Source organism: Equus przewalskii, chromosome 30 (genome assembly GCF_037783145.1).
Source record: "Equus przewalskii isolate Varuska chromosome 30, EquPr2, whole genome shotgun sequence".
Taxonomy (NCBI): domain Eukaryota; kingdom Metazoa; phylum Chordata; class Mammalia; order Perissodactyla; family Equidae; genus Equus; species Equus przewalskii.
In genome coordinates, this window is record NC_091860.1 from 24,984,883 (window position 1) to 25,011,948 (window position 27,066).

A 27,066-nucleotide genomic window follows, 5' to 3' on the forward strand; every position below is an offset into this window, starting at 1 on the left:
TTGTAAGAAAAGCAGCTAGGTTGGTTTTCAACTTAAATAATGACACAAATGCTTTTCCTCAAGACAACTATCATATTTTACACGCGCAAGTGTTTTATGAGTATTTCCCATTTCGATACTATCCACTTCATCACACAAACTATTAGAAAGGCGTACGCTCTGGGAGACCATGCACCACACTCTGAGTGCCTCACACTCTAAAGGAAGCACTTCAGAAGGAAGGACCCCATCAGAAGGTCTGAGAGGCAGGGAAGAAGGAGAAATGTGGTGGTAAAGTTAAACACACACTGACCAAAGAAAACAATAGTAATACACAGTGGAACTAGAAAAAAAGATAAAACATATGGAAATAATAATATGCAAACCAGCAGTGGGGGAAGAGAGCTAACGTGTTCTAACGTCCTCTTCTCTGGAAGGAGATGTCGAGCTATTACCTTTAAAATGTGGTAACTTCTAGGGTAACCATGTCAAGATTAGGAACAGAGTGTATGTATAACTTCTAAACTAGTATAGAGAAAAATGGAATGATAAAACAAATGACCAACCTGACAGAAGGAAAGAAAGGAGAGAAAAAGAAACAGAATGATAAGACAAATAGAAAGTCCAAAATAAGGAGGATTTTAACTCAAATATCAATAATTATATAATGTAAATGGTCTAAATGATTCACTTGTCAGACTGAGTAAAACAATGAAACTTAGGGGGCCAGCCTGGTGGTGTAGTGGTTAAGTTTGTATGCTCCACTTCGGCAGCCCAGGGTTCATCGATTTCGATCCCAGGTACGGTCCTACACACTGCTCATCAAGCCATGCTGTGGTGGTGTTCCACATACAAAATAGAGGAAGACTGGCAACAGATGTTAGCTCAGCACCAATCCTCCTCACCAAAAAAAGGGGAGGAAAAAACCCCAGCAAACAATGAAACCCAACACTATGGTGTTTACCAGAAACACATCTAGCAATAGAAAGGCTGAAAGTAAGAGGCTAGGAAAACAGCGTGTAAATACAAGAAAAGTAATATGACACAAGACAGATATGAAGGCAAGAACTTCATCATTTTAAAAGTTCGTGCCAGGAAGATGTAACAATTTAGAATTTGAATGCACCTAAAAATAAAATATATCCCCAACATATATAAGGCAACACTAACAGAAGTGTAAGAACAGACAAAACCACAATCATAATTGGAGATTTTGGCATCTCTCTCTCTGTAACTGACAGAGTAAGCAGTCAAAAAACTAGAATGGATATATATAGAAGGTCTGAAAGAAAGAACAAAAATAACAGAACTGACCCAAAGGACATTTTTAAAACTCCATATTCAACAAATACAGAATACTCACTCTTTCAAGAATACCTTGAAAAAACTGACCAAATAAATTTCATAAGGCTGAAGAATAACTTGAACAGTCTGTACATAGATTCGTTAGCCCTGTGATACTGGTAGCGCCACAAAGGAATAGCAAGGCTTTTTATTGCTGTAGCTTTAGCATCTAACATGGTAACTGGCATTAGTAGGCATCTTACAAATCTGAACATACTTAATTTTATTAATCAAACCAAAAAAACACAAACAAAAGCTGGTCCTGAAAGCAGTGATTTCCTAGATGAAATGATAGGTTTGGTAATTTTTCTAGCCAATAAAAACTATAGGAAAAAATTGCCTAGTAATATGCACTATGATATGGGAAGAAAGATGGGATAAAAGACAGGTGAGGAAACATGGCTATCAGTGAAAAGAGACGAAGAGGAGAGAGAAGAGGGAGAGAAAGTGAAGCAATTACAGATTGAGGTTAGGGGCCTGGGGAGAACCCAGGCATTTCCAGTTGTGGGCTCACGGAGGTGACTCGGAGGAGGGCAGGAGGCAGGACTCAGCTCTGGGATCACAGGCCAGAGGCAGAAGCAGGCCTGGAAATCTAAGGCGTCAACAAGCAGAGGCTGTTGGAGGGGCGCCACTATGTACAGGACGGATGGGTGGGAACTTAGAAAACTATTTGCAAAGAATTTGTTCCTTTTATCACTTTATTTCAATTTCACTATTTATTAGCTATTCTAACAACTGAACCTATTATCTAAAATGATTTTTAGATAGTCATGAGCTCTGACATACAAAAATCATATGAAATTGAGAATTAGCTCTACTATGAGTTGTAAGAAGGTGGAGTTAATTTGGAAAAAAGAAAACAAATTACAGGCATATCATAAACCATAAATTCTAGAGGGATTAAAGATTTGGTAGAAGAAAATGCAAAACCATCAAAATGACCCAGAAAGCAAGTAAACATATGTTTTTAATCTTGGCTTGGGGGAAGATTTTCTAAGTATCTCATCAAAAGTGGAAACCATAAAAGGAAACAGTGATTTGAGTGCACAAAATTTTTAAAACATCATAAGCAAAGGCAAAAGACAAAATGAAGAATATTATTTGCAACATACAGGACAAAGGGTTCAGTAGCTCATATATAAAGAGTTCTTTCAAATCAAAAATAAAAAGACTAACATTCTTATTAAAACATGAGCAAAGAACACAAGCAGGTGATACAGAATAGAAGAAACACAAACAGCCAATAGAAAGGAAAAAAATGTTCTATATTCATGGTAATCAAAGACACGAACATGAAAACAACACCAAAATACCTTTTTTGGTAGAGACTAAAAAGACTGATGACACCTAGTGTTATGAAGACGAGAGAATGAGAGGGGTGGTTGGTACAGTATTTCTGAATGGTTATCAAACCTTAAAAACGCACAAGTATTGACCAGCAATTCTACTTCTAAAGAGCCATCCTGAGGAGACAATAGACTACTATGCGAAAATATGGGGTAAAGAATATTATTTGTAGCATTGTTTATTGATTACGAAAAAACCAAAAACTAGAATGACTATAATTGAAAATACCCTAAAATAGGGGATTGGTTAAATAAATGATGAGCAAAATACTATGCTGTTATATTTGAAGAGAGGATACACACATACATACACACACACACAAATGCTATGCTTAGCCAAAAGAAGTTTACAGATAGTATGCATAATAGAGTCCAATATTTGTGAGGGAGAAAAAAAGCAAACAAGAATGCATGAGTGTGTACTCAGAAAAAAGTGCAAAAGAATATACACCAAAATGTCCAGAAATTGGCTCTATTCGGTGGAATTATAGGTGTTTTTTTCTTTCAGTTTACCTATAATTAACATATGTAACATGTAATAAAAAATAAGTTAAAAACACTTGTCACAATATACACATCTAAATTGTGTGGGAATTTTAAAATTACTGTTTGAGTTGTACATTTGTAGTTTGTTCACTTTTCTGTGCGTCTGTTATATTTAATAAATTGCTGGGAAAACATGCTGGCTCAGCTAAAGCGTTTGCGCACAGATGCTGACCAAAGTCAAGCCCTAAAGTTCTGGAATAAGAGTCCCAAGCTAAATGAAAAAGTTGCTCAATTAGTGCATCTAATTGAGTGTACCATCATTAACAGAGACGAACAACAAAAGGATCAAAGGAGGGGACCAGCACAGCCATAAAACTATGCTATTTTTGTACATAATTAAAATCGTAAATTTGAACAGCCTTTAGATATTAAGGTTGGTTCACAGTCTTGGGTCTCTTCTTTTCAAAGAAACAATGTCCACAGTTGCTCTGTATCCTAATTATGTGCATATCTGTCTTTACCATCCATATTAGGCAACACATTTCTTAGGAGTAAGGTGTGTATCTTATTTGTCCTTGAATTATTTGCAGTATTAAACAGTGTCTTAATACGTATTCATCGACTTTATAATCATAATGCCCAACACTGCACAGAGAAGGCTCCTATAAAATAACCATTTTACTTTGGAATATTTTTGTCTGTTTAATATATTTTAAATTAGGCCAATTTTCTCTACTTCCTTCCTGCCTACCTTCCTTCCACACTACTTGCTGAGTTCCAAGGCCACTGAGATTTCTATTTGCCAGCATGGATTCTAATTCCTCATCTATCTAACCATTTTCAGACCAAAAACAATTACACACCAACGCAAGGTACAAGCACACCATGAAGGTTCCATTCTAACTGTTCTAGGGGAATGCTTTTGTTTTAAGCTACACTAAACACAGAATGAATATTATTTGCCTTACCTGACTCTTTTCCCATCCCCTTTCATTTTCTATTTTTCTTAGATTTCTTCCTTACCTAGAAGGCCTGCTAATGGTGCCCATGAAAATGGCTTAGCATTGGCAGGAGAGCCAAGGGACAGAAACAAATTTTTGACTCATTTTATGGGGCAGTACGTGAAATCTCAGAAATAACTATCTGTACATACATTCTTATTTTTTAATTTAGAGAAATGGTATTTTGATGAAAATATTATAATAAAAATGATCCTTCCAAAATGCCTAATATTGTTGCTCCAATTTAATTAAATTACTCCTTTAAAAATAATACTGCATATATATATATATATAAATATAATTCTCATTCAAGTTTTCTGAGGAGCAAAAGGAGAAACATTAAAGTGGGTACTCAGTGTTGATGAGACAAAATGTCCTGACTTTCTCTTTTCAGGAGAAAACTTTTCTCTTTTCAGCACTCAAGCGACTTGTTTTTCCCAACTCTTTTGAATTTCATAAGACAATTCACTAGTGTTTGAAAGTTATTTTTTATTTTAGCTCCGAAGTTACTTTTGTGGTAACTGGAAACAGTTTTAATAACAATCCTTTCATTATCTCTTCAATTTTGAACATTACAGAAAAAACATACACACAGTATAACATGATATAACTTCTCACCACTTGTGAGATAAACTATCATCACTTAACCTAATTTGATCATTGTGAAAATAATTCTGGATTCCCATTGGCCTTCATGGCCAAGGTGTGTTTCATATTTCTAGACAGTATTTTGCTTCTCTCTCTTTTTCAACTTGGAGTATCACTTTTTCCCTCCTATTTAATTGCACTTTCTGTCGAATATGCAACGTCTTGCAGAGAAACCAACACCGCCCACCGCTGGGTCCCACGCGGGCTCCATGCCGCTAACGTTACCTCTTTTGGAGGATTTGGTGAGAGCGCCCTACCTGCTGCAAACACTGGCGTTATTCACAAAAACGTGCACAGGGAGGGATTTTCCGCAGGATTTCTTTACTTGTTTCCCCACCACAAAACAGTGAAATAAATAGAATGGGTCATGAGCTGCGTGGCCTGTAATGCAAACTCACAGCTTGACAAGTCAATAAAGAGCCAATCCTCCCCTCTCCAGCCACACGGAGCCTCGGAGGCTGGAGGCAAACATAATTTGGATATGTCTGCACAGGGAGGTTAACGAGCCTCATTACTCAGCTATTGTGTGCGAACACTAGGAAGCCAGTAATCTAAATTATCAAAGTCTAATAAGTGCCACTAAACTGCACACGAAGTTCAAAAGTGCCCTCACAATGGCTTACTTATTCACCCTTAAAAGTGAACAGCCACTTATTTAATTAAATGGTAACAAGGTGATGCCATAGGTAAAAACTACTGTAATCACCTCCATGAATTTTACATCAACTTCCAAACAGGGAAGTTCTTCAACGTTTGGGAGAAAAACCACCTTGATAAAACAATACGGTCCTTAAGCCAAAACTCACTTTTCTTCTTCAGATTTAAAATTTTAATCAATCTCAGAAATACCATGCACCCTTTGAAATACCAGATGAAACAGATTCCCAGGTTGTATCTTAACCTAACCCCTCCCTACAACAAACAAAAAAACACCACTGAGACGTCACTATAATATTACTCTAAAACCGCACAGTGGGTCACTGGTTACATAAAACATTATAGCTGTGCTTTCTTACTTTTTTTCTAAAAGTCCCAGAAATACTAAGCCCAAGTATGGCAGTCAGCCTCCGAGGGTCCCACTGTCCAGTCTTCCCACACTCATGTAGTCCCCTCACAGACTGGGAAGGCTGGCTTGGATGAGTGACTAACAGGATATCGTGAAAACAACACTGTGAGACATCCAAGCTGTGAGACACTGCAGCTTCTGCCTTCTCTCTTGTGGATCACTGGCTCTGGGGAAGCCAGCTGCTATGCTGTGAGGACGCTGAAGCTACCTTAGGAAGAGGCCCATGTGACCAGCCACTGAGGCCTCCTGCCAACAGCCATGTGTGTGAGCTCCCAGCACATTCTCCAGCCGAGGCAAGGCCTTCCAATGACGGCGGCCCTGGGCAGCAGCTTGACAGGAGATCTGAGTCAGAACCACCCAAATTCCTGACCCACAGGAAACTAGGAAGTAATAAAAGTTTATTGCTTTAAGCTGCTAAGTTTTAGGGTCATTTGTTATGTGGAAATAGAAAATATACTAAGTATTTAATTTATCTCATTTAGGTATAAAAATAAATATTCAGAATTTAGGAGAAATTATATTTTAGAGTATCAGTACTTAAAATGCCAAATTCTAACACAGTCATTTCCATATTTCACATTTGACCAACAGGAACAAATACCCAAACACAATTATGGGAACCAGTTTTATGTTGATTCTTCAAATCAATCATTACTCCTTATTCCTCTTGATTCTGACAGCTCAACTCTTAGCATTCATATAATTCTAATAGTAAATGGATTTAATTCCTCAAGCTCATGGCTTGCCTCTTGCATGTTTACAACATCTTATAGAACGAGTATTTTATCTTGTGATAGGCCAAGTACATAGCAAGGAGCAAAGATTTTATCTTTTAACTCAGGCATGACCTATTGGAAAAGTGAAACAAACTGCATGAAATAATCAAAGGAAAACATAGCCATTGTACAATCTTCATTTCCAAAGGGGATCCTCAAATGATTATATATTTCTATTGTCAAATGTTCAAAATCTGTAAAATATCCTAAAAGGGCATTAATGCTCAGAAAAATAATAAATAGTGCAATTTCCTCATATTTGCAAAAAAAATATACTAGAAGAAGAATAAAAGAAACAAAAATGGTAACCTCTAGGGTAAGGCGTGTAAAGGGGCGAGGGAAAGCGATGACAGCAGTTGTCTGAATATATCTTCTTATATCGTTTCAGCTTTGCATTCAAGTAAATGTTTTATATACTCCAAGTTAAATTTATAAAATTGCCTACAGGTCGAAAATAAATGGAAATGAACGAACCTCAATGTATCATGTTGGTGACACAACCACACAGGAAAAAGATCATTTCAGAGGCCTTTAGGAGAACAGCATTTTGGACTCTACTCCCCACAAGGCGTTTCTAACACTTCCTAGCTGGAGGTAATCACCTTGAACCTCTATATAATTCTAGCTGTATCTCTCATAACCTTTCACACTTTCCACCTTCTATTATGATTTTTACATCTATGCTCCTGAGAGGAGGACCAACATCTGATTCAAATTTACCATTTGCACAAGTGTATCTCCTTCGAAACAGTGGTACTGTATACATAATAAAAATTAACATTTGTTAAAGGCAGATCAATTTTTAAAAAGGCACACCCATGAGGGTGTTGTCTAGGGCAGCGTCAGAGTTCTTCTCAAAACCCACTTCTCTGGAGTCAGAACGTCGAAAAGATTTTGTGATTTCAGAAAGGCTCTGCTTCTTTCCAGCAAATAATAGGGTGCTTTTAGCAAGGAAAAGCACACCCAATGGAACTGAACGCTCGACAGAGACAGGACTGGACCTGAGGACTCCCCGAGCAAGGACAAGCACACCCAATGGAACTGAACGCTCGACAGAGATAGGACTGGACCTGAGGACTCCCCGAGCCCAGGGTCTACAGAAGAGAGACGCCTTCACATGGAAATCTGCTCAAGACGCAAGTTAACCATAAAAGATAAACATTCATTCATTCATTCATTCATTCATTCTAGGATTAAATAACATTCAAAGTATTTGAAAATGCTAAAAGCAGTAAGATGATATCTAGTGAACTTGAAAAATGAACAAGATTATGATTAAGATTTGTATCTCTTTTCTAACACTGGAGTGTTATAAAATTCAGCTGCTACTGGAGTCACGATTGGAAAATCCAACACTGCTACCTTAAAATATATTAAAATTGGATAATAGCTGCTGTGTCTTCACCAAAAATCACCATGCTTTATACAAATTCTCATCTTCCTCCGTTAATAGTATGGGAAAAAATATACATAGTTATACCATGTGATATATATATAGATATACACACATGTTTATTTTCATCTTTGTGTGCTAAAATAAGTAAATAAGTGACGATATATGTATATTCTATACTCCTGACAACTATATATATATACTTATTACATATAGTATGATCTCTATTATATTCCTGACAATTTTAATATCTATTGACTTATGTATACAGTATGATGTCTCTTATACTGCAGACCGTTGTGGTTCCATTCTCCTCCTAGAGCATCTCTTGATCCTGTATCTTTGATAATAAAAATGATCTTCTAAATTGAGAATGAAGAGGGTTTTAACAATTTGTTTGTAAAAGAACGTGTCCAATTGTTAAGCTGTAAAATGAGATGAGATAAAAGGATAAGTTTTTCTACACTCCAAAGAAATAAATTAGCTACAATAAACATTAATAAAATATTTAATGAAAAATCATTTTGGTTGCTTTAGCATATAAAGGACTTTTATGAATAAGAGGAAGATTCATGTTAAAAAAAAAAAAGTGGCCAAGGGAGTTTAAAGCAAAACATAAATAAAAAATTTTAAAAATGTACATAATAAGAGAATGTTTCCAAACTTTTCTCTGAGGCAGGCAAAGACTGGAAAGCATTCCACTGGCGGTGGAGATCATGCTGAAAAAAAGACAGAGGAAAGACGGAAAAAGAGAGGAGGCCACCACAGCTCCTGCACACTTAAGCACTGAATCAAGAATTCATTTGTGAGCTTTAAAGGCTACTGAAGATTTTGGTCCTCTTGTCTCCCCACAGTTCTTTCTAGAATCCTCTATCACCATAATGGCCTAGGAGGGCAAGAAAAATGACAAACCCTGGCCTGAGGGACACGTGAAGAAAGAACGGAAGTCAGTCACACTTTTCCTTAGTGAGGACTGCTTTGGATCTGACTCCAAGAACATGACCTCAGAAGGAGACACTTGAAAGCAGCAGCTAATGCATTTCCTCCTCCTCCCCCCGTTCCTGCCACAGCAGCGGCAGGGGCCCAGCAACGGAGACCACTGAACTGACAGGTCATCTCTGAATGGTTTTAATTCAGATGTTTACATTAGGGAGCACAAATGAGCAGAAGAGTCAATGCCAGAAAATCTGAAACTTCAGTCCTTATTTAAGAGCTGTTTTTCTTCTTCTAGTTTCTTTGCTTTAAAATTAAATAATGATAATACTTTAAAAAACATGTACCGATTTATAAATGTATGCATGCATACAGAAAAATAATTCATATAAGAAAGGCCAGAAAAAAGTAGAGGCAATTCAAAATTTACCCTGTCAATATACTTTGAAAGTGATCTAAATATGAGGCATAGGTGGATTTCCTTGTATTTATTATCAGACAAATAAACAACAACGAAGACAAAAAAAAGTTGCAGACATTCTGCTTTAGTTACTTGGCTTTCATGAGGAAAAACTGGAACATGGCTGTTTACCACTTAAAATTGTGATTTACTCATTCTGTTCATCTTATTTCTTCAGAATCAATGAGACTAAGAGTATTGACGACACATTAATTCTCCTATATGTTTTAGCTCACATGTCCATACATAGACAAATCAGTATTTCTTCAATCGCATCATAACATAAATTAAAGCTATGTTCAAAAACAGGTTAATGTCCAACTTTAGCCAGAAGCGCTCTAGTAGTTAATCTAAGATAACAACAAAAACAAACCCTTTAAAATATATACAGTTAATTTTAACAGTTATATAGTCTTTTAATTATAATAAGTTTTAGAATAATACCATACTTAAGATGCAGCACATATTTATTAACATAAAATCAGATAAGTATATTCTATCATAGACGTAGTTTATACATATATACCAGGAGCATGACTTTTCAAGCTCTGAATCGTGACCCAATACCAGTTTCTGTCTCATTATTACCCAGTTGAGATTATCTGCATCTGAAGTCAAAGGGTTTTGTAGCCAACGCTGAGATATTGTAAAAGAAATAGCTAGAGAATACAATTCATAGCAGGGCCAATATTACCGTTATACTACAGTCTCCAGAAGCTAGGATGTCAGCTTTTAAACAAGCCCGTACAGTAAGGTAACACAAATTTTGCAGTTTCTATCAAACAAGTTATAATTTAGTATCTACAGTGTACACAGCACCCTATGGGGAAACTCCAAAATCTTCCTTCAATAAGCTTACTGATGTTACCAACAATTCATATAGATTGAAATTCCAAACCAGACAACATTAAATTTGGCCAAGCAATTTCAGGTGCCTAATATTATCTTTCATAGGAAATTTAAAACAGCAAAGAAAATCTATGGAAAGAAAGATTCGTAAACAAATGACCCAAATAGAGGTTTCACAACATCATGAATACAAATAAATAAATATATATCTATAAATATAGTGGCTTTTAACATTCAGCACACCAGAAGATCTAAGCCAGTTCGAAGGAGAAAACTTAAAATGAAACATTCCCACTGCAGAATGGACACCTGCTGCGTTTGCCTATTTCCATGCAGCGTCCATTTCCCTTCCTGCCTTCAGACTCTCTCCCCTCCCACTTTCAGTCCATAGGGTCTGGCTTTATCTTACTCCTATTTCCAAGGCAGGACACATGAGCCAGGCCCAGCAGAGCACAACTCCACAGTGACTGTTTGCGGACGGACGCAGGAACTCTGCTGCGTCATTTAGAACCTTCTTTGGGACTTCTGGGTCTGTTTCCTCTGGGTTGATAAACTGGTAGAAAATGTGCTTGAATTCACAATAGGTCATTTCTGCCACAACTGGGGACAAGGCCAAGTTTGATACAACATATTCTACAAAAAGCCTGGAAAAAATCTAGATGATGACTAAAAAACGGCAACAAATACAACACTAAAGATTTCTCACAGACAAAACTTTTACTCTGGTATTCGTGCAAAAGTAAACTTTTGAGTATCACACACAAACAATGCACCATCTTAGAAATTCATGGGGGATTTATAACAGACATTTGTCTTCAAAAGGAGGAGGTATTATCCAAAGGACTAAAAAAAATGCCTACTTGAGAACCTTGATTTAACAGTACCAACAACATCATATATATTAGCCTTAAAAACTGTGTTTTAAAATTGGATACTTACAAACATCTGAATAAACTCACAATATTTACCAGGTCCCTTTCCCAGATTAATCTGATAAATGAACTCCAAGGCACAAACACTATCACAAAGAAAATGATCGTTTGCAGTATTACGTTTTACATGAATAATGCACTCCCCCAAAAAGCCACCTGTGATGGAGACAGCTCCAACGATCAACACGTTTCAGAACATACCCAGGAACGGCCTCAGTAAACGTCAACTATTCTTAAATCAAAAGCTCCCTCCGACGAAGAAAGGATTTCTATAAAACCAACTCACAGGTCCATGAAGAAAAAGAATGGATCTAGCTTTACATATAAAATAACTTATTAGCTGCTCCAGAGTCTCTCAGAATTTCAGAACCACCAGATTTAACTAATCCTTCCTACATATAGTCATTCCATTCTCTTTACTGTCGGTGGGAATTTTAACTGGTATAGCTTTTTGGATGATAATTTGGCATGATAATCTCTTAAAAATCTTAAGTGTTCATATTCTTTGATCTACCAACACTTGAATAAACAAAGATCTGTATATGAGGATGTTGTTTCTTTATTTGTTATAGCAAAATCTGGAACAACTCAGACGTCCACAGATTGGTGATGGGAAAGACAAATAAATTACGATACAATAGTAAATAAAATACCACGTCACACAGACCTGGGCAAACGTCCATGACGAGCTCTTGGCGGGGGGCAAGTTGTAGGGGAGTGTATGTGAGATGATCCTACTCTGTTTTTAAAAAATTGCTGAAAAGCGCTCCAAACAACTAGCATGATTATTGTGGAAAGAGAGTGATTTAGTGGAACTTTTGCTTTCTAAGTTCACATTTCTAAACAGTTTATCTTTTAAAAAAACCACAAAACTAACCATTTATTATTTTTATAATCAGAAAAAAAGATTAAGAAACAAAACCAAGTACTTCCATATTTAGTGATACTTGTTCAAAATAGGTGTTGAAAAGCCTTTTTGCTTTTTATACCTGATTTTATCCAAAGGATGCAGGAGAATATAGGTAACATCTTAGTGAAAGTATTTCTCTTTAGAGCAAATGTCTGCAGTCAGCATTAAAAAGAAGAAAACATATAAGAAACATTTATTGAAGGCCTATTATGTCCTGATCAGAGTCTTCCGTGTTTTGTTTCCCAGACATTCTTATTTAATCCTCGTTTATTAAAACCCTACGTACATACGGCACGGGGAGCCAAAGATGGACAATCAGGGTACCTCGGAAGAAAAGCTACTCTGACAATTTTATTTTCAAATATAGGGGCATCATTTTTCATCTGCTCAGAGTATATGTGTGGTACATCTGTTATTATAAAGATACTGCAAGTCTTAAAGAAACCCACATTTCCCTTTTACACAGACCACAGAATGACTGACTTTATATTATTTAAAACAAATTCGGAAATTCAGTCACTCCACCTGTAGTATCTTCCAATTCCCTTAAGCAACTTATTGTTAGCATCTTCTTATTATTCAAATTATCTCTAAAATTAGGTGAAATACCAAGAGCCATGGTTTAGAAGGAGAAGCAATCGCTGACAAAGATTTCAACACCAAAGGAAGCCTGTCTATTGCACTGGAGGGCTAAGAGTAAGCTTCCTCTGTCCTCCGTTACGCCTCTCATTTTAAGGGGTTTTTACTCAACAAAAACACGGTTGCTCCTAATGTCACAGCTTTTCTGTAAAAGTAGCTCAATGAAACCCTATTTTGATACTACTTCAAATTTACCAAAGTTTGTTCAGAGTGAAAATCAGTTCTACGGCTCAACAGCTGAGAGACTGTCTGGATCCACAAACGTGTCTCAACAGATATTTGTCGTCAGTCTACTGTGCCTCCTGCTCTTTGGGAGTTAAGACAGAAGGTGAATGCAGCACACACTCAATTTCCAAGAAACTCACGATCTGGGGGAGAAGGCAGTCACAGAGGGCAGACATATAAAGCGTACCAAGTGGAATAATTTGGATAACAACTGTGTATTTTGGGCACTTGGAAGAAGATGGCCAGCTGGGGGTAGGGTGTAAAGACGGGCAGCGATGACTTCCCCCAATGACAAACGACAGTGTAAAAAGATGAATATGAGTTACTCTGATGAGGGGGCGTGGAGGCAGAGGGCATCTGAGGCAGACAGGATGACCTGAGAAAAGAAAGGAAGATGAAAAACACCCAGTTCTATATGGGAAACTGCAAGCAGTTTGTGGAGCTACAACATACAAAGCCAGCCATCGCAGGGTTTTAAGCGCTCCGGATAGATTGCTCTGGAGGGAGTAAGTATGGAGAAGAGTTTTGAGTGGCAGGAGGAATGGAGAAGACGGTAGGGAATTAAGAAATGTTAGCAGGTAAAACTGTCAGGGACTGGGGATCGGCTGGCTGTTAGGAGGGGAAAGCTGGGAGGGGGGAAGGGAGGTATCACCCCTCCTTGGGTTTCATGTTTCTGTGACCATGGCTGGTAATGCTGGAGCTTTCACAGTCTGAGGGCAGAGCCTAGAGCTCAGACAGGTGTCGGGTGATCTGTGCGGGTAAAGTTTTCACTTGATTTGAAAAGTGGAAAACTTTAAAAACTCTCAGTCATTCTCCCCAGGAAGCAAAACAGTCTTGCATCTAATGGCTTTTCTGTTTCCCAGCTAAAGGACGTTTGCTGGGGCAGTTGCAGAAGCCTGTGAAGACGGTACAGACATCCTGCCCTTGGCTGCTTCTACTGACCACTTGCGCGTAGACGAAGAGGAGGGTCCAGACTTGAAGATGCTGAGGGTTCACGTGAAGATAAAGGGGGCTTCTGAGGACAGGGTCTTCCTCTTCCCTTCAGTTTTGTTCAGAGCAACGCTTTTGGAGTCGGGGAGACATTCCTATCTTAGTTTTCAGGATGTTGAGTCTGTTACTACGACATAAATAAATCTCCCAACTCTACTAGTCAGATGGTCTTGTCTTCTTTCAAGTTCCCCTAGAAACTCAAATGGCTTGAAAATGGAGGTTCTGGTCACATCATCAACAGACAAAAAACATAAGAAGAAGAACAAGCTTGGGGAAATAACGATGTGTTCAAATTTTGGAAATGTTATGTTAAGTGCCTCTGGTCCATCCAGTCAGAACTTTCTGGCAGGTAACTGGGCAGACTAGTGTGCCGCTTAGGGGAGAAATCAGAGCTGGAAATAAAGATTTGGGAATCATCGTCATATAATTATGAAACCTAAGAGTGAATAAGAAAATTTAGGGAGAAAGAACAGAGTGGTGGGCCAAGGGCGAGAAGAGAAAGCAAAAGTCCATAAAAGAGAAACAGAAGGAATGATAAGAGAGAACCAGACAAGTGTAGTACCAAGAAAAACAAGGAATAGAAAGTCTCAAAGAGAGATGGGGGAAACACAGGGTCCAGTAGAGCAGAGAGGAGGACGATCACAAGGGTCCAGCAGAGCAGAGAGGAGGACGATCACAAGGGTCCAGCAGAGCAGAGAGGAGGACGATCACAAGGGTCCAGCAGAGCAGAGAGGAGGACGATCACAAGGGTCCAGCAGAGCAGAGAGGAGGACGATCACAAGGGTCCAGCAGAGCAGAGAGGAGGATGATCACAGGGGCTGCAGCATGGGCTCTGGACGGGCACCTGGGATGAGGACTTCAATGGGTGCAATGAATGAGAAGCTTCAGAATAGTTTCCAAGGCAGACCCCAGAATGCAGGGGGTTTAGGAATGAAAAATTGGAAGAAAGTCCATATAAACAGCAAGTTTTGAGAAGTCAGAATGAGAAGAGGAAGTTATATAGCCTTCTCTCATGTAGATGGAAGGCTTGGTGAAGGTGAGAAGGTTTAGGATTGGAAAATATAAGACTGAAGGAAAGATATGAGAAAAAGGAAGGAAAGGAAGATAAAGGACAAGAGAAAACGAAGGGAAAGAACTTCCTCGGGAGGGAGGGCAGGAAAGGTGGGAATGAAGCAGGGCGCAGGAGGAGCAGCTGATCCTAAAACTAAGGAGGCATGCTGCTTCCTTCTTGGAGCCTGGAGGACAAGCTGTGAGGATAGCTGCAGTTTTGGAACCCGAAAGAGTAAATCCACACGGACAGGGTAACTCAGCTAGTCAGTCCCACGTGGTGACATACCCCTCAACCCATGTGTTGAGAGTCTGACAACTTATATTTTTAAAAGGCTGCATTATTCTAAATTACAGAAGTCCTGCAGTGACATGAATATCCATCCTATAAGCTGCAAAGGCGAAAGTGGGAATAGAGAAGCAGTACACTATGCCTCTCAAGTCTTTATAGGACTATTTCAATATTACAGCCCCATGAAACGACAGGAAATAATAGAATGCAAGGAATTTAAATTTTCTGTCTTGTTGTCAGTAACAACAAGAGTGCCTAAATGTTTTTATCAGCTGGTACATATTCTTTTTAAACACCAGAAGCGTGAGTAGTTTGATCTTTAGGGGAAATTATAGTCAGATAGTATCCAAAAGGGTACCATGATACAGCTAAATTATCTCTGCCTGTCACAGGTTAAAGAACAGTTAAATTCTGGACGTTCACATCAGCTTTTTCTAGATAACAAATCTTAAGTACCTTCCTATATTCACTCAATTAGTGATCCTGGGCCTTGATAACACTGCAGAGAGAAACTTTCCAACTATCATTCAAATCATATCTAAAAAGGTGGTCATAAATATTTTAAAACCTAAGCGAACTAATAAGACCTAGACCCATTAAGGATAAGATCTTTTACAACAAATTAAATAAAACAATTTATTGAAGTCTGGACTCAAGATAAGCCAGATTTACTAGCTGACCTTTTATTCATTTAAAGAACAAAATTAGCTCTAATTGCATTAGAATGGAATCCAGTAAATTTTCCCAAGTCTTCTAATGTGGCATCCGTGTAAGCACTGCTGCAATTGTTTACAAGGAAGATGGAAATGCTTTGATTATAATCTTTCCACTTGTTTTACTGTGTAGTAAAAGCATTTCCCAAAACCTAAAGCCAGCTTTTCTGACAATATACTATTTTTTTCTCTTAAACATACTGCATCTTTGGTGTTAATGAGCAAACCCAATGTACCAGGGGAAGAAATTAAAATTGGAGATGTCATTATTATTTCATGTCAGTAAACATGAGGGAGTAACATACAGAGGTCAAGAACTCCTTGTCTCGAAAAATCAGAAAAGGGCTGAAGACCCAAATAAGAAAAACTTTAACTACCTGCTTCCCCTCAGAGTTATAACTGAGACACGTGGGTTTGCATCTGTTGAATTTATAAGTACAATCAAGTAGCAAGAATAATGTATACAACTCACAACTTGTGTTCTGGTTCAGCGGCTAGAAAATTTCATTTGTATTGTTTCCATCTTTCACTAGCATTAAAGATAAGTCATTTGCCACACATTTTAAATATAGCCATTCTTAAGATTTTCGGGGGTCACTGCTCTTGTTTTCTAGCTTCTAATGTAGGCAAAATACCTATGAAGTGCTCCAGTATCGGGGACAAGCTCAGCAGGGCAAAACCAAACTATCAACACTTTTCAATCTTTCCTTTTTTAAATCAAAAGCAGACAGTTTTACTGGAAGAGAAATAAATTAAAAATAGAAAAACAAAAGGCCTTCGAAGTCTGACAGGCTAATGCTCTGAAATATTCTGAACTTTACTCCTAAAGGATCATTTTTTTAAACAAACAAGTTTCTTTGCTCTGCCTCCTCAGCATGCTTTCATAAAAATATGAAATCTGACTGCCTTTCCCTAAATTAAATAAAATAAAATATATCTCTTATTTTTGCCTGTCCCTCATCCCTTATTCTGGCAAGAGAGCCCTCTTTTCCTTCTGGAACCTACCGTTTCCCCTTCTGACAGGGATGGCTCCCCCACCACCGTGGCTGGTGAGCCAGGCTGGCCAACTGGAGTCCTTGATGGGGACTGAGAATGGACGCTGTGAAACGGGGGTGTTCACCAGGGACATGGAGCCCTAAGAACCACCTCAGCCTCGAGCGACTTGGACATCTTTGCCACCACACAGAGGCAAGATGGAGACAAAGAAAGTGAGCAGAGTCCTTATGACGCTTTTTGAACCCTGGGTACCACCTCACCTAAAGTCAAATAAACCCCTTTACTTTGTTCCTTTAAGCTAGTTTGATTTGGATTTCTGTCGCTTGCAACCGAGAATCTTGACTAACACCAAAAAAAATGAGAGTGCTTCAACTGAAGATGAGAAGCCTCTTCACAGAGTCCCCTTCACCGAGTGCGCCTCTGTGCTGTACCCTCACATTAGGGGTCGGTGTAAGAAACTGTCAAATACAAAATGCCTTTGTATCTGCTGGAAAAGCTGCCAGGGAAGACACTGTTCCTGCCATCTGGTTCCATAGGGAAATCAAGTTGTAAATTTACTGCCTTGGAAAACTTCATCTCTCCTGAAAAACCAAGAGGCACTTTCCTTTTTAAAAATGTATTTCGCTTTTTGCCCTTACTGCTAGAAAGCCGTGATTATATTTGATGGGCAATCATTTGCTTCTTTCTGCCCTTCTTAGCCTTAGTTCCTATTTCTCTTTTCTAGTAACTTTATTATATGTTCTGCCTCTAAGGTACCCTAAGTTTGTTTAGACTGGAAAAAAGTTACATAAGAACAAACAACATTTCAAGGATAGAAAGAAAAATGCAGAAAGTCGGATTAAAAACCATTTGCTACTATTTTTCTAAAGAATATATCAGTAAAACACCACCATACATGTTTCACCGATTAAATGTCTTTCAGCTAAATCTGGCTACATTTAAAAAATATAAAATGTTTATTTTCTTTAAAAATATTTTAAATGGTTATTTTTGTAATTGCCCATAATTATTTTCTACTTCTAGCTGTACTGACAAAAAGTGTTAATGAGAAAAGGTTGGATCACAAAAAGACCAGAAATATCCACAAATATTTTGTTTTTAAAGATTAAACTCTTGGGGCTGGCCCCATGGCCGAGTGGTGAAGTTCACCCGCTTTGCTTTGATGGCCGAGGGTTTCGCTGGTTCAAATCCTGGGTGCGGACATGGCACCACTCATCAAGCCGTGATGAGGCGGCGTCCCACATGCCACAACTAGAAGGACCCACAACTGAAAATACACAACTATGTACTGGGGGGCTTTGAGAGAAAAAGGAAAAATAAAATCTTAAAAAAAAAAAAAGATTAAACTCTTTAATTTTTTCAGGATTAATGGCAAAGTTTTAGTTTTCACAGTACATATAAATAATGTAGGGGTCGGCCTGGTGGCGCAGAGGTTAAGTGTGCATGTTCCGCTTTGGTAGCCTGGGTTGGCCAGTTTGGATCCCAGGTGCAGACATGGCATCGCTTGGCACGCCATGCTGTGGTAGGCGTCCCACATATAAAGTAGAGAAAGATGGGCAAGGATGTTAGCTCAGGGGTAGTCTTGCTCAGCAAAAAGAGGAGGATTGGCAGCAGATGTTAGCTCCGGGCTAATCTTCCTCAGAAAACAAAAATAAAAATCTAAAAACTACAACTATTAAAAATCCCCCTCCCAGGCACAAGCTAAAGTCTGTAAACTGCAGCAAAAACCTCAATTACTCACACAAAAAGGAAAACATCAAATTTTCAGCACCTCTGCTAAGAGAGGTTTGACTAATGAAAGAATTTCCTGAATTTTAAGAAACTTGATAATACTCATGGCTGTGTTGACACTGGGAATCAAAATGTTAGCAGAAAGAAAACTATAATCACCAGGAGTAAAGTGATCACGGAAGAATATCTCAGCATAATTTGCATATTTTGGAAAAAGGGTTAAATCTGTAAAAAAAAAATCTGTTGTGACCTCTCAGTCAAAAGAAAATTTAGAATGATCATTGATGACATAGTGTTTTCATGAAAGGCATCATAAATTATTGTGTCACTTGATCAAATAAATATACTATTAGATATTGTTTTCATGAAAGCCATCATAAATGATTCTATCACTTGATCAAATATACTATCAGATACAAATTGGGAAAAAAGACTGAGCATTACTGGATGTCTGGAAGGGTCTAATTAATGACCCCTTTCTGGTGAGCTCATTGAATAAGGACAGCAATGCCCTAAGAGCATGACCAGCTCACCATTTCAACAGAAACCCCCACTAACCAGATGAAATAACACGGCAAGCAGAAGAGCCGCTCTGACCGAGCGGAGGAGTGAAGGGGCAGACAGAGAAAAGGACAGAAACTTCCTTCCCAGGACTAGTGAGAGGACAGCATTAAAGACACACTTGAGAACTGCGAGGGGGGAAGAACGCTTAATCCCCTAACCGTCACCACTATTCATCTCAAAGTCTTTATATACACTTACATTTTTCTTAATCCTTTACCAATATTTAAAATTACCTTTTTTCATTAGGAGCTCCTTCAACAGAATTTTGAGCTGTATAAATATAGCTCCATATTTAACTTTAGAAGAGTTGCAGGTCCTGTTCTGCCATGTCTGTCTGTCTTTTTTGTTTTTTTTTGCTGAGGAAGATTCACCCTGAGCTAACATCTGTGACAGTCTTCTTCTAATTCCTATGTGGGTCGCCACCAGATCATGGCTAATGAGTGGTGTAGGTCCACACCTGGGACCTGAACCTGGGCCACCAAAGCAGAGCATGCCGAACTTAACCACTATGCCATGAGGTCAGCCCTTGTCATGACTTTCTTGACAATCCTATTGAAACAGTCCTCATCCCTAAATTACTCCATCACATTACTTTGCTCTATCTTCTTCACAGAAATGAATAAATGAAAAATAAATGAAAGAATGCCATAAGTTGGACCATTCTTCCTACACTTGCTCAAATCTCAGTAAATGATAAGATTGAGATGACAAATAACATAGCAACTGTGGTACCACTTGCCCATCCCATGACAGCGGACACTACACTCATCATACTCCTTGTCACCAAGTCCAAGGGGGACCTCAGAATCCTGACCAATACAGTTCCAGGCAGCTGCTCCTGGGCAAGCCGAAACCTACCTGAAGGCTAGGCCAGACTCAGATGTTTTAGCAATGTACTTGAATGTGCCGTTTCTTCCCATTCATACTACTCTAACAAACTCCATAGGCATTGAGATTGTATCTCCGGGTTAGTATTTTGGTTTCATCTTCAGCAGAGACTAAGACTCTGGATACCCAATCCTGGAGGACATGCTAAGGGAATTTGAGGTCTTTGCAAAGTCATCTTGGATTTTAACAGCCTCAGGAGGAGGTGCTGCACTCACCATAGACCTTCTAGAATACAGTTTCCAGTCAAATTAAATCAAGGCAAAAACAAGGTATCTTTGTATGCTTCAAGGAAGCATAATAGAGAATAGAGGAAATAATCTAACCTCAAAGTACTTTCCTGGATCGAGGGCAGAAGACATAACTTCACTTAAGAAGATTTTGAAACTAAATATTGTCCTAAAGATCTCCCAACAAGAGGGTATAATTTGAACCCTGTAAAGTTTTTTCCTTTTCCCATAATTTCCAAAGACTCTATTCTCTGCCTGTTCTTCAGCAGTAAACAACCCCCTTCCCTGAACTATTCAGACCCCCTGTTTCAATCCCAGCCTGCTCATTAATTTCACTTCAAAAGAGTATCATTACACTCCCGAGTGTGCACAAACTGAGTAAGTAAAGGTACATTTATATGAATCTACCACCCCTTTTCCATTATAACTGCCATGGAATAAGCCATGTATTCTTAAACTATAAGAACAAAAGATTACTTCTAATTTCATAAATTTTCATGTGTCATAAAATATTCTCTTCTTTTAATTTCTTTCAACTATTCTTAGCTGTGAGCCACACAAAAACAGGCAGTGGTGTGGATGTGGCCCATGGGCCACAGTTTGCTGACCCTGATTTAGATTAAAAAAACCTATACTGATTAAGTTATATTTTACATAAAATCCCATCGCCGTGTGACTTGGGCCTCTTTTTCTCTTATTTTAATTTAAAATATAATATATTTCACTCATGTATTTCTCTGTTCATTATAAGTATTTCTTTGTGTCTCACTTTGGTCAAATGATTAATTATTCATATAATATGGGGGTTATTTACCTAAATATCTGAAAGTTCACATATTATTATACTTTCATAGGCAATTTGTCCAGAATGTCTGGGTATTCTAACTTCCCTAATATGTTCCAGAGTAATAGGATCTATTTCCTACATCTTCAATATCTTAGGTATATAAGCGATTTATTGAGAGGAGAAAAACAAAGAGTCAACAGAATGGCTCAAAAATACTTAAGGGTGGATAAGATGAACAGTTTTATTGATGCCTTTTCCCAAACCTTTTGTCTCTAAAGGGAATGAGCAAGGCAAACCTCTGTGTAGAAGTAAAGATTATGTAACGGCGACTTACTGAGAAAACAGAAACAAATACGAACCAGCAGGAGAAAAGTATTTGTTGAATGCTAAATAAGAACATTTTCCTCTTAGAGAAATGAGCCCAAGTATAGAATTTCCAAGGAGAGGGTATGAATAGTTACTTTGGTTGCGTCTCCTTGCTAACTAGCTCTCTGTCCTCTGCTGGTTAACGGATAAGAACATCACTCAAATTTCCGCAAGTAAGATAGAGGGTACCAGGTACTGTACCAGCATCTGGTTAAAAAAGAGCTGAATCTACAGTATTTTTGTTACATTGTCTAAGCTTGTCAGCAATACTACCAACCACTGGTCTAGGATTCTACTGGCAGAACCAAAAAGGGTACTGTCGGAATTACGCAGGTAATTTGGGTAAGAAAAGTACGGACTATCTGGAGTTTCTTCCCTCAGTCTCCAGAAGACAGCGTGTGCCTCTGAACTACCATTCCTCAGAACGACGGTGGACCTTTTCACTGCACTACATTAGGAATTAACAAAAGCAGCAGCATAAAATACGCACAAAATTTAAGATGGAACAAACTACTGAGAACACAAAGCAAATTTTCTGTTGTCTACCAACTAAAGAAATTCATGGGTCCTACTTTCATTTTTATGGCTAAAAACCAAATGAAAATTAAATGCCTTATAAGCCTATTTTCTACATAATATGTGATCGTTTGCAAAGTAAACTAATCCATGTTCAGGCTTACTGGTAAAAACATAGGGTTGCAAACTTGTGAAATTCATTTAAATGATATATAGTATGATTTTTGAATAATAAGAAAGAAAAATCAATGTTTCATCACCTTATTAGGATCACATGGGAACACTGCGGCCTTAATTTATAACTCAAAAATGAATTTTTCTTAAAAAAAAAAAGAGCAGACAATTCAGACTTCAGCATTACTATTGTATGCTGTTTCACTAAGCCTTTGGCAGTATCTTTGCTTTATAGAAAGAGAATAAAACCATGTGCCATCTGAGCAAGAAGAGAATCTTCACTCTCTGTCATGGCGACACAGAAGACGTACTTGAGAAGGTATGCCTTACTGCCACCTGGGTGTAATATGGCAGTTGGTCCATTCAATACCCAGTCTCTTACTTTGCAAATAGCCAGGACCTCAAGAACCATGCAGAAACAATGTCATGTGCTAGCCTTTAAAAAGGAGAAAAAGAACAAGAAAAAAGGATCCTCTATGTTAAATAAAGCCATAAGCATTTACTCTGAGGAAGAAACCAATAAAAATTTGAAAATGAAAAATTCTTAAAATAAAGCTTGACCCTACACGTTCATACCTGGAAAAGGTTTGTAGAGTTCTAAATCCATCAGGAAAGAGCAGGGAAGATTAGGGTCAACTTATTTCACTCCAATTCAAATGTTTATACTTACATCTTGTCTTGGCCAGCACCAACTCTGAGCGTCAATCTGGGGATAACTGGACTTGGGGCTGGAACAACTGGCTCCACTTTTATCTGTTGAAGTTAGGACATTAGAGTTAAACACTTTTTTTTTCAACAAAGGTCCTCCCACCTCTTTTCCTACTTCCTCATCTCCACAAACTTGATAAACGAGTTTCGGCCTCAAATGTTGCTAAAATGCTAGACCCAAAGATAATCTGGGCTATTCTGTGTTGTTTCTCAACAACTGAAGGCTACCTGGCAACAGGAGAAATTTTATAAAATTTAATCACTTTATGTAAATATGGGAATTATTTCTTTCTTAGTTTTGGTTAATTTCTTGGATTTTATTGTTAGAATTTTTTTTTTTTAACAAAAATTATCTAGATCATTTGGTGGAACATTTAAGTAATTACCCGACTTAATATAAACAGAAAAAGATGCAATGATATCTTCTCTCTAAGATAAAATGCATCTACTTATTCGATTGGAAAAACATTAAACTCATCTTAAGTTAGCACTGTCATATAAAACAACTGAAACACCAAGTGTAACTACAACGTTAAACTGTTCCATCTTTTGGCTAGTAGTAAAAAGATCTAAAATACCGTAAAAGAAAAAATATATATACATTTTTAGAAAGGATTTATGGTGAAGGCAATGACTGCTAAACAAGTTGAAGATCTCACAAATATTTGAGCTAATAGTTAGAAACGGCATACACAAACTATGATGTTAAAGGGGTTCTTCACAACCTTTGGGTTGGAGGCGCTATGGTGTAATAAGTATTTTGAATGAATAAACTGAACACAAGCTCTGCAGTTCAAATTATGGGCTATATCAGAGTTTTCAACAGGGGTTTTACTGGCCTTTTTGGTGGGACAATTCTTTGTTGAATGGGACTGTCCCAGGCATTGCCAGATGTTTAACTTCCCTAGTCTTGGGGCACTACTATATGCCAACAGTACACTGCTGGTCACTGTGACAACTAGCTGCAAACCACTGATTTACATATTTCAAGCTCAAGAGTTAAATCAGAACGGTGTGGTGGTTCTAAAGGGGAATGAATATTTAACATTATGTTCGATATACTATATCATATAATTAATATATTGCACAGTGATCAAATCTTCTATTTTTTCATGTTTTCACCTGTCCCCTTCTAGAATTTTTTTTTAATCCACTGTAACATCAAGATCTACAACCTTGACCATTCTCTTTAACAGCCTGGAGCGTAGGAGATACTCAACAAATATTCGTTGGATTAACTTCTCTTGCAAGCACCTTTGACTCCCAGTTATTTCACTATTTGTCCAGGACCAATTTAAAATCATCCTTCAGAGCACTGAGAAATTCCAGAGAAAACTTTAAAAATCATGCAAGCTTCTGCCATCACAAACTCCAACGTCATCTCTGCCTTCAGTACTATTTATTTGGATAACCAGCTAAACTAGATAAGGGCAGAGACCACATCTGTTTTGCTTATTGCTATTTCCCAGTGCCTAACATGGGGTCTGACAAATAATAAGTGCCTAAGATTTACTGATTGAAAGAATTAATCGGAAGCTATGATTTCAAAGCTTTACCTCTTTCAAGAACCATCCCATGATTTCCTTTCCTCCTTTGCCCTTCAAACTCCACAGGAAAAAATACTGAGGCCACTAGTCAGGAGAACTCCAAGTCCCCATAAACTTACAAACTTCTCTGCCTCTACAACTATACTAGGGCCCACCTCCTCCAGTCTTCTAAAGAACCTTTCTCCTTATTTATAGCATCATGAAACATCTTCATTACATTAATTATTTTCAGCTAACTTTTCAATGTGCTCAAATCTATCTTTAAAAAAAATATTACCTCCTCTTCAACCTCTAGCTGACAACCTCTCACAGTTTTCAGTCTTCCACTGTCTCTTCTTCATTGTCTCTACTTTCTCACTCACCATTCATTCCTCAACCCACTCCAATCTTCTGCCCCAACTGTGCCACTCTAAAACCACTCTTTCCAGACGCTATTTCCTAATGTCCCAGTATGTTTTTCCATTATAGGTCTTATCATGCTCCTTTCTTCTCCTTTCAAAAGTCCTCTACTTTGCTTGACCTTACTTGGTCCTCTCCTCTTGTCATTCCACAGTGACATACATCATGTCTTCAAAATCTCCCTCTCTGGACTAGCACTGATGGAATTTAGGGCCAAAATATAATATTGCCTACTGAACATTTTCAACTAAACATCCTGTAAGTATTTCATCTCATCACATTTAAACTGTAACTAGTCTCCCTGTTGGCAAATGTCTCCTTCACTCGCCCGGATCTTTGAACAGCACAGTGCAGTGGTTTTCCTCAAGGTCCTAGGAGATCCAGAGTCACTGAGGTGGGGTCAGAGCAAGACCCACGGAGAACTAACTAGGGTTTGTGTTCACTTTCTCCTTGTCTTGAACAAAAAGTTCCATATCTAACCAAATCTGAAAACCAATGGTCCAACCTATTTTGTAAACTATTAAGATTTTTATATTTTTATCTTTCCGTGTTATCTGTGGGAGAATAAACAAATATATCCAAAACAAACATTTTAAACCACTTCCTATTTGCCAGGCATTGTGCTTGGTTATTTTTGAGATGTTCTCATTTAGGTTTTTAAACATGCAGGGTAGATATTATGATTTCCATCTTACAGTGAAACTGATCTATCTGAAGCAAAAATTTCCCCTTTCTTTTCCATTTCCTTTTCCTTTTTCTGTTCTAAGGTCACACAAATAGCAAAACTGGGATTAAACTCAGTTTTTTTGATTTAGAGAATGAAAAATTATATAAAGTTCCTCTATTTCTAAAAACTTTTAGGGTCACATACTCCTAAGTGATGAGGTATTGGGAGTAATATTCCACATTCCTTCAACCCACAATACTATTATTTAAGCACCTAACCCTTTGTTGAGTTTTAGTTAAAAATACAGCTGTTTGCTCTACCTTAAAAAAAAAAATCTTCTTTACTACGATTATGCTTCACATTGTATGTTTGGTCCCTTTCTATTACCACACTATACAATAATTATAAGTCACACATTTATTGCACTTCACAAAGTGTGTCCCATATACATGACCCAATTTGATCTTCACAACTCTATAAAACAGGTGTGGAAGGTACTATTATCCCCAAGTACTGAGGCCTAGAAAGCTTAAGTGGTTTGCCCAGAATTACAATGTTAGTAAGTAAATGATCTAAATCCAGGTGTCCTGACACCAAATTCATCCCCTGCCCTACCATACTGCTCCTTGACTCCTTGCCACACGTTTTGAGTCTTTTTTTCTGGGTATGTTGATGTCTTACATGGAGCTATGCATTTTCTTTGTCAATGTCTTTTACGATGAATGACATATACTTGTGAGATGGCTAGAGGTGGTTGTAAAATACATTTTCTCTATGGAAGGCTAACCAGAAAATGTGGAAATTGAGATTAACTTTGGCCTCACCTCCATTCAACTAAACTGGCTAGGTTTGTGATGCTGTCTTAAATGGCTTGGCAGGGCAAAAGAATCAAGACACAATTTATTTATGACCTACTACTAAAAAAAAGTCAAATGATACAGTATGTAAAACAGAACCAACAAAAATGAAGATATCTTTTATAAGTCAGATTAAAAATGATATAAACGTGCCTTGAGACAATAGATATTTAATAAACTTGTCCAATTAATGAACGATTCAGAAGTCGTTACCTCCGCTCAAAGTTTTACCTATAACTAGGGTGACCACATCATCCAAACAGAGACACCTTTGAGAGGGAAAGTGAAAGCTATTAATTACACCACAAAACAGGCGTAACCTGAGATTGTCCCGCGCAAACCAGGAAATATGGTAACCGGACCTGAATATATTTACATACCTTAATTTCCTTCTTAAAGAGGCTAAATCAGATTTAACCTAAAGATAAAATCCAAGCAAGTGTAGAAACAGACTAATAAGGATGTTAATAACATAGATACAGAAAGCACAATTTCTAAATAAAAATTTCTCATCAGACTTCTGTTTACATTAACTCTATTCAAATGCCTACTAAAATAAAAACAAGGACATTTCCTACAATCACAACATAATTTCTCATGTGTCCATCCC

General features: G+C 37.8%; 1 protein-coding gene across 5 annotated transcripts in view; it reads right to left on the bottom strand.

The window, feature by feature from the left end:
* Positions 1–27,066, bottom strand: part of TAF3 (TATA-box binding protein associated factor 3) — a 179,462-nt gene that overhangs the window by 13,367 nt on the left and 139,029 nt on the right. For all 5 annotated transcript variants that reach the window (XR_546296.2, XR_546292.2, XR_011535008.1 and 2 more), the window contains exon 4: positions 22,949–23,031. Coding sequence is in view for 2 of the 5 variants with exons in the window: in XM_008529077.2 (XP_008527299.2) it covers positions 22,949–23,031 (83 nt within the window). In the remaining 3 variants the exon portion in view is untranslated. The remainder of the gene's footprint in view (positions 1–22,948; positions 23,032–27,066) is intronic.